The sequence below is a fragment of the Apium graveolens genome, chromosome 9, assembly GCF_009905375.1.
Source record: "Apium graveolens cultivar Ventura chromosome 9, ASM990537v1, whole genome shotgun sequence".
Classification (NCBI taxonomy): Eukaryota; Viridiplantae; Streptophyta; class Magnoliopsida; order Apiales; family Apiaceae; genus Apium; species Apium graveolens.
Genome location: NC_133655.1, coordinates 248,926,620 through 248,941,138, shown reverse-complemented (window position 1 = coordinate 248,941,138; position 14,519 = coordinate 248,926,620). Strand labels below are relative to the sequence as shown.

Below are 14,519 nucleotides of genomic sequence, written 5' to 3'. Positions count from 1 at the left end.
GGTAGTATAATATTCTTATTACATTCCTTTAGGGAGAAAAAAGAAGAAGAAAGGAATATACATGATAAACTAGCAATAGGTGGACATAGTCACCCAAAATGAAAAAGAAGCACTACATACATTACATCATCTTATTAGTTACAACAACTACTATTTGACCTAATTATGCAACTACTACTTGCAAAATGCACAAAAATATTTTACATATGAATAGTACTGTATACACACTTTTCGTATAACTTTAGCTTAGGCAAAACTACATCATAATCTATTGATACTAGACGAATTAACATACATTAGGACCAAACCCCACAAAGCCATTTGCTCCATCAATTGATATTTGGATCCCCTCTTGCTGGATATTCCCTATTATGGATAGTCCGGATGGAGATGGAGCAAATGCAAAACAAAATGTTCCCACTTCATCTACTGGAATCAGAAAGTTCCTAGCTGGTAAAGTTAGAACCGGACCACCCGAAAAATAAAACGACACCGTGGGCACCCGAACTGTCACGAACCCGTTTAGGTTATAACATGTGTCAAATATGGACACTCCTGCTGCCCTAGGGAGGCTGCCAGTTTCGGCTATAAAAGCATCGCGAAATGCCACGTAAGCAGCTGTTGGAAACCGGGTCACAGCTGTCCCGGTATCCATAACAACACCTCCGTTTCCCAATTCAAAAATGCTTTCGGGTACGGGCACTTGCATGCCTCCTACCCCAACACCCGAAATTCCGATATAGTAAAAACTTGGGGCACGTGAATTTCGGATCAAATTTACCCATGCAGCTCCCACGGGTAATGCTTCACGTCCGAAAACCAACGATCCGGATGATCCGGTGCCCCGACTCACAAGGCAATAACTGAATGCTCCGCCAGTTTGTCCAGCTAATTGACCTACAAGGGACAAGGATCCTCCACCAAGTCCTAAAAGACCCGCTGCTCCAATAAACATACCTCGGTTCCTATGCCCGCACCCGATCGCAACATTTCGGATCATAGCACGTCCAAAAGTAAGTGTCTCCAGTGCAAGAGTCCCCTTAGTAAACGACCCGTCACCATACGAGACTTGGTACCCGCACCGCCCACCATGACAACCCGCATTCTCAAGACGATCACAAACCGAAGACCCGCATGAAACACCCGAAAACGAAGCGGATTTCGACGGGTCAAATACCGGGTCGGATTGATGATAACATTGGGAACAAGGTTGGCATTGCACCCATACAACATCACTACCCGAGTCAATTACCATATATTGACTCCTTGCCGGACTACCCACACCTATCCGAACAAAATATTCCCCACTACCCTCATCCATACCCGAAACTACATCCGCCCCGAAATCCTCCACTTCATATTTTACCCCGGCACCACCATCCGCGGTGGTTCCACCACCGGATGATCGCCGGACTAAACTTTTGACCCGTAAAATGTCACGTTCCATTCGTGCTTCGAAACGAAGACGATGACCTGAATAGTGTTTTGTTGAAATCTTGTCTCTATGAAGTAAGCTGAGCTTGTATTTTCCATGAACCTTATCAACATTTTTCTCTTTTGCAGAATATTCGTAAACATTTTCTCGGGTTTGATGTTTAGTTCTGTTTTTGTGCATGAGTTTTGTGTCAGCAATACTTTGTTTGACATCAAAGTGTTGCATGGGCGGGAATGATAATTTTGAACTAGCCGCCGCAACGGAATGGATGGCGGCGGCGGCTGGACTGGTGGCAGCAGTGGTGGCGGGTGTTGATAGTTGCAGAAACACTATCATGAAAGATAGAAGTAGTAGTGATGTTTGTAAAAACAGTGGCATTGTATATATATGTGTGGGGGATATAATAGGGTGCTAATGTATAGGGTGGGACTAAACTGAGGAATATAAAATGTTGGGCTACAAAAAAATGGTATGAAGTGAGGAATGGAGGAAGCTGTGAATTTATATGCATTGGGGTTTGGGAAATTTACAGATATTAATAGAGAAAAAAGTGGAATGATGGAGAAAGTGCAGATGTGAAAACTTGTGAATATCACTGGACCACTTTTGGTTTTTTGCATATATTCAAATTCATAATTATTCTATGGAGTTCTAGGTTGAAAATTTTTATGACTCGAAGCTAGTTGTGTCAATTAAGTCGCGACGTATATACTCATCTGAATCTATTCAAATCTTATGGGTTAATAATAAAATTAGACACTAATGTTGTGTAAATAAAATTATATGTAATTGATAAAATTAAAAGGAGAAGTGAATGTTGTACATAGAAAATTTGTAAAAAATACGTGGGACTGTAAATTTTTGTGACAAATGATAGTACATATAGCTCCTGCAAGGTCTAATCCCGGACTCCTAATTCCATATATAACTTCTGAAAGGACTAGTCCTGAACCCCTAACTCAGTCTAGTCCTGCACACTGCCAGTTCTGACTGGCCCAGTCCCGCAATCCCAACCTCCCAGCACGCGAGACATTGACCCAAGCACATGATGGGGATAACTGTCACACATCAATCATGGGAATAATCAAGACACGTGTCAGAGGATCATCAGAACATTCCTCGACAGTCGCTGACACGTGTAAAACATCCACTCCAACCAGGTGTACTCCGCTCCCAGAATCAAGGGCTATGATTTAAATGTACCAACCCCAAAACCCTATCATTGGGCTATAAATAGCCCAAGAAGGTAAGGTTTTGAGGTTAATCACACTCTCACACTCATATATACACACAACCACCCTGCATTCATATATATCTTCATCTTCCCCAAAAACGAGTTCTTACTCTCACACCGGAGGCGCCGCGGGACCTAAACTCCCCTTCCGGTGTTGTTTTGTAGAAACCCCACCACAGCTACACCCCCACAGCGGCGAATGATCCAGACACGGCGTTGAAGGAGCGTCCCCGCCACCAGGAGTTATCATTTGACGCTAGAAGGAGGGGCTCTCCATCCTTGGGTCTCGGTGCCCCTGGATTCACCTTCATCAACAAGCTCTTGAAAGAGTCCAGTTATTTAACTTATAAGAACCCAAGCAACCAAACTCTCTCATAAAAATGAATGTTGTTTATTTAAGCCACGTTTGTGTGTGCTCGTTATTTTATGCCACGTTTGTGTGAGCTATTGTTAGTTTTAATCGTTTTGAAACCCCGATTTTGCTCTAGTTGGAGTATTGCATTTGTGTTCTAAAACCCCGCTATACTTGTTCCACAACATTGTTAATTTTGAAAATAAATATAAAAAAATATATGTTCTAAAAATTATATAATAATATGTATAATGTATATTATTAATATATACTCCCTCCGTCCCTTTCAATTGTTTACAATTTTTAGAGAGTGTCCGACACGCATTTTAAGGTGCATATAAAGTATAGTTCTGTAATTTTTTTTTACAATTTTGTTTTTCTGACTAAAAATTAAAACATTCAACTTTTATTCAGAAAAAGAAAATTGTAAAAATAAGTTACATAACTATACTTTTTATGCACCTTAAAATGCGTGTCGGACACTTCCTCAGAAATGTAAACAATTGGAAGGGACTGAGGGAGTATATTATAATATTATATAATGTGTAATATATAAAATTTTAATATTATATATATAATTAATATATATATATAAAAATCCCGAGTTTTTTCGGATTTCGGGTTCAGATCGGGTTCGGATAGAGTTTCGGATTTCGGATCGGGTTTCAGATCGGTATACCTAATATCCAAATCCAAATCCAAAAAACTTTCGGGTTTAAAAATTAAATCCAAATCCAAATCCAAAAAATCGGGTTCGGTAAATCCAAAATTTTGGGTTTCGGGTCGAGTATCCATCGGATCGGATTATTTTGCCATCCCTAAACCGAAGGAGTCCGGGGACTCCCAGCAATCTAAGAGATCTGTCTTTGACCAAATTGGAACTAAGGGGAAGAAAAGTAAAAAATGATCAAGGCAATAAGAAATAAGCAGAAGCTGCCAAGTAGAGAAAGTTGGAAGAGATGCGGGAGCAAATCAAGAAAGAGGAAGAAGCAAAACTTGAGCTAAAGATCCAAAAGAGAATGCAGCTAGAAGAAGAGAAGCTACTGGCCAAGTCTAGGAGCAAGAGAACCCGGAGAGACCCTACTCCGGAGCTGATTTCTGATGATGAAGAAGAAGAAAAGCAGAAGGACCTAAAAGATATGATCTATGAAGTGCAAAGAAAGATGGACAAAGATTTAGGAGTAGAAATTGGAGAAACATTCACTCCTTTCAGCCACTCCTTGGAAGCCATTCCCCGGCAGCGGAACTTGAAACAAGTTGTGTTGTATTAACATCAGACGGATGTATGTAAAATGGACCGTTAACATCTTAATTCATCAAAACCAGTGGTCTCGTCCAAGGATTTTGAGTCGAATTATTTCCTTCGGGCATTTCATCAAACAGAATACTGACTAGACGTGTTGTGATTGTTACAAAGTATATTGAATCAAGTAATATTCTCAGAGGGATTCAACAACGAAAGAGACTCAACAAAAGAGATTCAACAAAAGAGATATGGCGTAATGAGAAATGACTCAAGAAAGAGATTCAGGATATGAAAACTATGAAGAAGACGTATGAAATAGAGAGCGATGAAGATGAACTATCAGAAATCATTATAATACATCAAGTAGATGCAACGATTTTGCAAAAACGGTGAGCAAATTGATCTTAACAAATTGATGAAAAAATGTAGATTTACAAAGATTAGATACAATATCACCTGAATTTCGATGATTCTGCTTGAAGAGATATTAGAATACGCGACTGATCACGATGAAAGCTCCGATACCATGATAAAACTTGCAAAATTAATCATATGAACTCGCAGAAATGAAGAAGAATAAAAAACTAGATACTCCCCATTTACTAGTAAAACATTGTTCTTTATAACAAAACTATTAACTACATAGTTACAAAGTGAGAGAATGAGACATTATTTTTTTCTACATCTAGACTGTAATAGAATCATAAAAAAATTTTGTTGAGTTATCAAGATTGTGCTAAGCTGTCAGGTTGAGGTGTTAAATCTGAACTAGTAGCAGAGTAGGTATATTAAACATATATTATTTTTATGTTATTATGTAAGAAATCAATATATATTAGATATATCAACTGAGTTGAACTCAAACCTAACTTATCAATTTTTTATTCAAACTTATCATTTTAAATTTTTTTTGCTAATTAAGTAAACTCGTATATATAATATTTAGTACAATTAATATATAATATTTAGTACAATTAATCTGAACTTTTGAGCTGAACTCGAATATACCTAATTTTTGTTAATCAAACTTGAAACTTATAATTCGGTCAATTTCGAACCCGTGCTCGAACCCGGACTAGTTAGAACCCGGTGTGACTATGTAATAATCTTAATTTGAATTATAGTGTAAATTTTTATGAATGAAATGGAAGAGAATGTAAAATTAAACATATACATATAAAAAAGTCTAATTCCATTCTCTTCCATCTAATTATAACCAAGCAAAGATAAACAAAAATAACTGTTACCAGATGGTCGGATGCTATAATGAAAAATAATGTCAAGAATGGAATGACGACGAGAATAGAAACATTATGCAATTTCGAGAAAAAAGATTCACGCACGGAAGGAACAATATTTTATTTCAAACAACTAAAATACTAGTCTGAACATATTTATGTATGAAATTGAAATTCCGAGACTGATTAATAATAAAGGACAAAATGCCTCCTTAATTCACATTCATATAGAACTGGCGATGTTTAATCGAGGCCAGTTTTCTAAAGGTTAATTTAGGAAGAATAAATAAAAAGTGAAGTAGAATAGTAGATACTATATAGATAGACAAAAAGGGGGTAGAGGAGTAACGTTTTAAAATTAAAATAGAAAAATGAGGGAGGGGGAGTTGATATTTATCTTTTTGGTGTCTCATGCTTTGTCTTTTTACCAGGTTTGCTTTTGTATCCTTGTTTTTCTTTTATCTCTGTGTTTTTCTAAAATAGGGATGAGCAGAAAAAACTGAAACCAACAAAATAACCGAAAAAATCAAACTGCTAAAAAAATAGAAGAAAACCGAACCGATAATAACTGAATTAGCGGTGCGGTTTCAGTTCCGGTTTTTAATCAAAACCGAACCGAATCGAAATTAACCGCACCGATATATTAGATATATATATATATATAATTATATATATACATGTATATATTATCATAACCCAATTCTAATATTTGTTAATTAAATATTTATTTAACATTAGTAATGTAAATTGTATAATATAATATAACACCATAAATTGTATAATATAATACCATAAATTAATTAAGATTAATATGTAAATACTTTTAAATCATAATTTTTTTAATATGTATATAATCAATTTTATCATATATTTTAAATGTTTTGATATATACTCTTTTTTTTCGTTGTTATGAACATATATTTTTATCATATTTTGTATTTATTATTTGAGATAATATGAATTATACATTTAAAAGATAACTTTATGAAATATATCAATTATTTAACGAATTCTAAAGTGACAAATCTTTCGTGATTAATGTAGTATTATTATTTAACTTGATGTTATTTATTTATCCAACACATTATCAACAAAATATCGTACAAATAAAAAATGTATAAAAAAACCGAATAAAAACCGAAACCGATAAATGGTTAACCGAAACCGAAAAACAGTTTTAAGCGGTTTGGTAGCGGTTAATAGCAATTAACTAAACCGAACTGCATATATTGGTTTGACTACGGTTAATGCTAAAAACCGCACCATGCACGTCCTTGTTCTAAAATGCGACTCTAGTTGGTATATAGAGACCACAGATTACATGATTTTATACCCCCATCCTTCTAAAATATTTTCCTTCAGTTTGTTTTTTATTTAAACCATGCATCCTCATTAATCCAAGCTAATTAACATATAGGAATGTATATGCTAATTAATATATGTTACCAACACCAAGTCAATTATTCTGTATATAAAAAATTAAATACAAAGCTTTTTGTTAATATATAGCAGCTGCAGCTGGCAGCAGGTTAAATTTAATTTGCGTGCGAGCTATATTGTTTCTCAAAAGAAAGCGTAGTCGGTGAAATACTTTAGATTGCACCTAAAATTCCACAAATTTAATGGATGCATGTGAGTTCAACAGACAAATACAAAAAGCAAGCAGTGTTAAGTTGTTTGTCCGATTAGTCGATTGTTTGTCTTCAATATATATATATACGTGTGTGTAAATCGGCATCCTACGGTTACTAATTAATAAAATCTGCGAAAATAGTAATTGTGTTCAAATCTCATGTGATAGTTTAAGATGTATAATTAACGATTTTAATTAGCTGACTAATTAAGGTTTGGTAGCTATATAGGCTTATGAAAGTGTAACACAATTACACAAAGGACGCATGTACGTAATATTAACTATTGAGGCCACCAATTTTACTAATGTATTCCCTATAAATTATGTAGTAACAGTAACATACATATTGAGTTAAAAGGCACATATACTACTCTGTGCATGTAATAGCAATAGTATGTAATTATGTATGCAGGCATTTAGGAAGCTCATCTCACAAGGTGGGTGGGTGGGTGTCGGGTGGGGGTGTATTAGTATAGCAGTAGGACATGCATGCAGGTGTTGTGGTGTGGGTCGATTTAGGAACCCATTGCATTCGCATCAATGGGTTTTCAAACAATGCATTATTGTTATTACACTGGGGGGAAATGAGAGGGGGTTTTGAGATCCCCCGATTTTGAAGCACTAATGTCAACACACACACTCTGTTTTGTTGCTTGGAAGAATGTTTTTCTCACGTTAAGTCGTTCATTAACAGATATAAAGCATAATTATAGAAATCCTATCAACTACTGCTACAAAATAGGAACAAACTCCTATCTTGAATGCACTTCCTTATTTTTCTCTACCACCTCTAATAACTATCATGACTAAATCAAATCAACTATATTATAGCTACATAACAGCTATAATTATTTCTAAATAATGTTTAGATTAAAAACAATTATCTAACACATTCCCCCATAATCTAAACATTCACATGACTACGTCTTCACCTTATTTTCTTCTGCTGCAATGTCACAGACTCCAATCTGCTCTCGCATGATCTCGAACTTGACACGTCCGAGTGCCTTCGTTAGAATGTCTGCCTTTTGCTTCTGTGTGCCAACGTACTGAACAACTAGCTCCCCACGCTCGATGCACTCCCGGATAAAATGAAACCTCACGTCTATATGCTTACTCCTCCCATGCAGAACGGGATTTTTCATCAGCTCTATTGCAGACTTATTATCAATGTATAATATGACTGACCCAACCTGTTGTCTCGATACCTCCCTTAACAGACCTCGTAACCAAATGCTCTGACATGCTGCCAGCGTAGCCGCCATGTATTCAGCTTCACACGACGATAATGCAATCACCCTTTATTTTTGTGATGTCCATGATATCAAATTCCCATTTAGATAGAAGCACATTCCTCTCGTGCTTCTCCTGTCAACCACATCCCCAGCCAGATCACTGTCTGTATAACCAGATAGTGCATTTCTGTAGCTATCACGTGTATACCTCAGGCCATAGCTTATCGTTCCTTTTATATACCTCAGTATTTGCTTCACCGTTTGTTCATGTTTGACTGTTGGCTGCTCTATAAATCTGCTAACGACACCCACAGCATAAGTTATATCAGGACGAGTATGGGTTAAATACCTTAAACTCCCAACAATGCATCGATATTCAGTAGCATTCACCAGTTCTCCACCTTCATCCTTGTCCAGCTGAAGTTTCTGATCCATGGGACATCTTGTCAAATTACAACTCACCATCCCAGCTTTCTGAAGGATTCGTTTTGCATATGTAGCCTGCTTCAACGTAATACCTGAGCAACTCTGACTGACTTCAATTCCCAAGTAATACGATAATAAACCCAAGTCACTCATTTCAAACTGTTGATTCATTTCCCTCTTGAACTCATCAACCTCTGTTAAGTTAGCACCTGTTATTATCAGATCATCCACATACACGCCTACTATTAGTACACTCTCCTTTTTATACCTCGTGTACACATCATGTTCGTGTTGGCACTTTACAAACCCCAATTCTGTTAAGCACTTGTCCAGCCTTGCATTCCATGCCCTTGGGGCCTGTCGTAGCCCGTACAACGCCTTCAACAGTCGATACACTTTGGATTCCTGTCCTTTTTAAACAAACCCTTCCGGCTGAGTAACGTACACTTCTTCAAGTAATTCTCCGTTTAAAAATGCTGACTTTACGTCAAGGTGGTGCACCTGCCATCCTTCTTTTGCTGCCAGTGCTAGTAACAACCTTATGGTGTCCAACCTTGCTACAGGAGCGAACACTTCGTTATAATCTATTCCCTTTTTATGCACATATCTCTTGGCCACAAGTCTGGCTTTATGCTTTACTACATTTCCTTCTGTGTCCTTCTTCAGTTTATAGACCCATTTTAGCCCCACAGGTTTATGCCCAGCTGGTAAATCGGTAAGCTCCCAGGTGTTGTTCTTTTTAATTATTTCAACTTCGGTTTTCATGGCCTCCACCCACTCCTGCTCACTCACTGCTTCACTGTAATGTGTGTGCTCTTCTGCCTTTAGTAACATGAGCTCATCAATCATTTCTATCATCTCAGTTTCGTTGTAAATTTCATGTAATGGCCTGTATCATCGCGGTTCGCTGCTCTCAGCACTCGATATATCTGTGTTTTCTGTGAACTCACCCTCTGTTGTGTCACGAGGCGTTTGAACAGGTGTCCTCTCCTCCTGTTCAGCTGTGTCGTGATGTTCAACCACTGGTGTTTCTTCAACCTCCAGTACTTGTCCTGGAATTAAAATTTCAGTGGTTTCAGCTTTTTCCCATAACCAAAACTCGTCCTCAAAGAATACTACATCCCTGCTTATATGCATTGATCCTGTCATGGGATCATAAAGCCTATTTCCCTTAGTCCCTGGCTCTCTTCCAAGGTAAATCATCATTCGATCGTCTAATTTCTTGACGTTCACAGTTGGTATTTTCATGTACACGCAGCAACCAAACACTCTTAAATGACTTAAATCCGACATCCTTCCACTCCATGCCTCATATGGCATTTTTCCCTCCAGCACTCGAGTTGGAAGTCTGTTTAGTACATAAATTGAGTGCCTTACAGCCTCACCCCACATCCACGGCGGTAGTTGTGATTCCTTGATGAAACTTCTGACCATGGCTGCTACTGTTCTATTCCTCCTTTCAACCACCCCGTTTTGTTGCGGGGTGTATGGGGCGGTATATTGGCGTTCAATCCCTGAGTCCTCACAAAACGAGTTAAACTCTTTTGAGCAAAACTCTCCTCCTCGATCCGTTCTTAACATTTTAATTTTCAACTCACTTCTATTTTCAACCAACGACTTGAATTTCTTAAACGCATCAAATGCACTACTCTTCTTCTTCAACAAATACACCCACATCTTTCTACTAAAGTCATCTACAAGTAATATAAAATAACGGTTACCTCCTGGTGTAGTGGGCGTGATGGGTCCACACAGGTCTGCATACACCAGCTCTAACTTCTTTCCGGCTTTAAACGTTGTACTAGATGGGAATGGGTTCCTGGGTTGCTTTGACATCAGACAGACCTCACATCTCTTAGTTGGTTGAACGAGCTTTGGAATCCCTCTATCCATCTTCTCCCTTGACATTAATTCAAGGGCCTGAAAGTTCACGTGGTCATGGCGATTATGCCATAGCCATGTCTCCTACTCTGTTTTTGCCATCAAACACATAGGGCCATTGTCTTTAAGGCTAATTTTGTACAAGCGATTCTCAGACTTTTTCACCTTCATTAATGTTCTCCCACTTTGTTCATAGACCCACAGGTACTCTCCGTCCATCACAATTTTATTTCCACCCTCAGACAATTGTCCCAAGCTTATTATGTTGTTGCAAAGGTCGGGTATGAAGTACACGTCAGTGAACACTCTGTCTTCCCCGTTCTTACACTTGAATGAGATATCTCCCTTCCCTCTTATGTACACCACAGACCCATCACCAAATTTAACCTGTCCTGTCATGCTTTTGTCCAAAGTTTTGAATTTCCCTTCTCCGCCAGTCATGTGGTTGCTGGCTCCATTATCCAGGTACCACACTTGTGATCGTCTTTGTGACTCGCCCTTTGCTCGCAGCTTTGGGAACACGTTTCCTTCCTTTACCAACATGCTGACTTTCTCCTTATTCTCGATTTCGGCCACCAACAAGGCCTGCTCATCTCCTTGTATTTGTGACAGGTTTACCTCCTTACCCATCTCTCTGTCACGACGGGGTTTCCTGCACTCTACAGCGAAATGCCCAAGTCCCTGACAATTGAAGCAACGTACTTTGCTCCTGTCACGTATCCCACGAGCTGGTTCCTTGCCCTTGTACTCGTTCCCTCCTTTGTTGTTTCGTTTCATCCATTCTTCACGAGTCAACAGTAATTTACCCTCTTGGTTTTCTCTTCGCTTCCATTCCTCTTCAGTCAACAGAAGTTGTCCTTGGCCTGCCCCTGTGTCTGTTTGGCCTCGAACACGTTCCTCATGGGCCTTTAACGATCCCACCACCTCTTCTACTGACATCTCTTCTAATTTTCCAAATTGCTCGATCGCTGATGCAATATGGAGAAATCGTGAAGGAACAGCTCTTAGAAGCTTCTTAACCACATAACTTTCTTCCATCGTCTCACCTAGTGCCCTTATGTTTGTTACCAGACCGTGTAATTTCAAATAGAAATCATCTAATGACTCACTTTCCTTCATGCTCAGGGCTTCGAATTCACCCTTCAGTGTCTGAGACTTTGCTGCCTTTACTTTGTCAGCTCCCAAGCTCATTAGTTTGATGGCGTTCCAAGCATCTTTCGACGTTTTCTTCTCAGCCAAAGCGAGTAAAATCTCCTCTAGAATGCCTTGGTATATGACAGCCAAAGCCTTCTTGTCCATTTTATCATCGATCACAGCCTTCTCTCCCTTTGGTTCGATCGCCTCCCACACCCCGTATGCTTGCATGAATACTCTCATTTTGAGAGACCACGCACTACAAGAAATTTACAATCAGACAACATTTGACAGACAATGGTTAAAAAAAAACCGTCGTCCTAAAAAATCATATAACGGTGAATTGAATTTGCAAAAAAAATAGTTGTGTGAGCTCCAGAACAGACAACGGATATCCATCTTTTTTAAACTGTTGTACAAGTTATATCCTCTCATCGAGTCAGGCAACGGTTTTTTAAATATAGTGTTTTTGTAGATCTTTAACACAACGATTACAAACCGTTGTTACTATGTTAACGTATAGGGTTAGAAGACAACGGTTTTAACATTACATTGTGTAATTCAGACAACGGTTTTTTAGAAAGGTTGTCCTCTAAACTATCAAACAACGGAATGAAAACAGTTGTCTGAGGAATTTCAATGGGTACCACGTATTGAGGTGGCAGCACGTGATAGGTGGTAAATCATTCACAAGGATTGCTGAGGTGGCGAAATGAGAGCCCTTTATTGAAATGAGATTTGATATCGGCCGTTAGATCGAAAAATAGCTAATATTCTTATACAACGGTTTTATGTTAAAACAAAAGTGTTGTCTTAGTTAGTCTCATACAAGCTTTTAGGTATTACGTTGTGTAATTCACACAACAGTTTTTAGATGGTTGTCTTAAAAACCTTCATACAACGGAATAAAACAGTTGTCTGAAATAGTTATTTTATAATTTAAATGGGCACCACCTGATGAGGTGGCAGCGCATGATAGGTTGTAAACATATTACTCGGATTGCTGAAGTGTCACAATGACAGCCCTTGATTGAAATGAGATTAGATATTAGCCGTTAGATTGAAAAAAGCTGATATACTTACAAAACGGTTTTATAATAAAAAAAAGTGTTGTCTTAGTTTGTCTTTACACAATGGTGTTTCAAGGAAACCATTGTAAAAGTATTACTGTATAAAATGAGATTCCCGATTACAAAGTTCAATTTTTAAATGATTTTTTCGATGATCCAACCGTACGGATGTTAAGATATATCAATTTTAGTCATATGAAAAAATTATTAAAAAATTTAAAATTCATCTTGCATGTCAGGATTAGAAAAATCTAGTAAAAGTATCACTTCCAACAACGAGACTCGTTCCTGATTTACAAGATTAATTTTAAAAATTATTTTTTCGACGATCCAACCATACGGATGTTAAGATATATCAATTTTATTCATAAGAAAAAATTATTAAAAAATTTGAAATTCATTTTGCATGTCAGGATTAGAAAAATCTGGTAAAAGTACCCCTCCCAACAACGAGACTCGTTCCCGATTTACAGGATTAATTTTTTAAAATGATTTTTCGAAGATCCAACCGTACGGATGTTAAGATATATCGATTTTAGTCATCAGAACAAATTATTAAAAAATTTGAAATTCATTTTGCATGTCAGGATTAGAAAAATCTGGTAAAAATATCCCTCCCGACAAGGAGACTCGTTCCCGATTTACAGGATTAATTTTTTAAAATGATTTTTCGACGATCCAACCGTACGGATGTTAAGATATATCGATTTTAGTCATAAGAAAAAATTATTAAAAAATTTGAAATTCATTTTGCATGTCAGGATTAGAAAAATCTGGTAAAAGTACCCCTCCCGACAACGAGACTCGTTCCCGATTTACAGGATTAATTTTTTAAAATGATTTTTCGAAGATCCAACCGTACGGATGTTAAGATATATCTATTTTAGTCATAAGAACAAATTATTAAAAAATTTGAAATTCATTTTGCATGTCAGGATTAGAAAAATCTGGTAAAAGTACCCCTCCCGACAACGAGACTCGTTCCCGATTTACAGGATTAATTTTTTAAAATGATTTTTCGAAGATCCAACCGTACGGATGTTAAGATATATCGATTTTAGTCATAAGAACAAATTATTAAAAAAATTGAAATTCATTTTGCATGTCAGGATTAGAAAAATCTGGTAAAAGTACCCCTCTCGACAAGGAGACTCGTTCCCGATTTACAGGATTAATTTTTTAAAATGATTTTTCGACGATCCAACCGTACGGATGTTAAGATATATCGATTTTAGTCATAAGAATAAATTATTAAAAAATTTGAAATTCATTTTGCATGTCAGGATTAGAAAAATCTGGTAAAAATACTCCTCCCGACAACGAGACTCGTTCCCGATTTACAAGATTAATTTTTTAAAATGATTTTTCGACGATCCAACCGTACGGATGTTAAGATATATCGATTTTAGTCATAAGAACAAATTATTCAAAAATTTGAAATTCATTTTGCATGTCAGGATTAGAAAAATCTGGTAAAAGTACCCCTCCCGACAACGAGACTCGTTCCCGATTTACAGGATTAATTTTTTAAAATGATTTTTCGACGATCCAACCATACGGATGTTAGGATATATCAGTTTTAGTCATAAGAACAAATTATTAAAAAATTTGAAATTAATTTTGCATGTCAGGATT

At 37.2% G+C, this 14,519-nt stretch overlaps 1 protein-coding gene across 1 annotated transcript; it reads right to left on the bottom strand.

Moving 5' to 3' along the window:
• LOC141682875 (protein ASPARTIC PROTEASE IN GUARD CELL 2) lies at positions 1-1,948 on the bottom strand. The gene has a single exon (XM_074487562.1). It carries the CDS (start codon positions 1,811-1,813, stop codon positions 287-289), a length of 1,527 nt encoding a protein of 508 aa, XP_074343663.1. The 5' UTR covers positions 1,814-1,948; the 3' UTR covers positions 1-286.
• Positions 1,949-14,519: the final 12,571 nt, after the last annotated feature.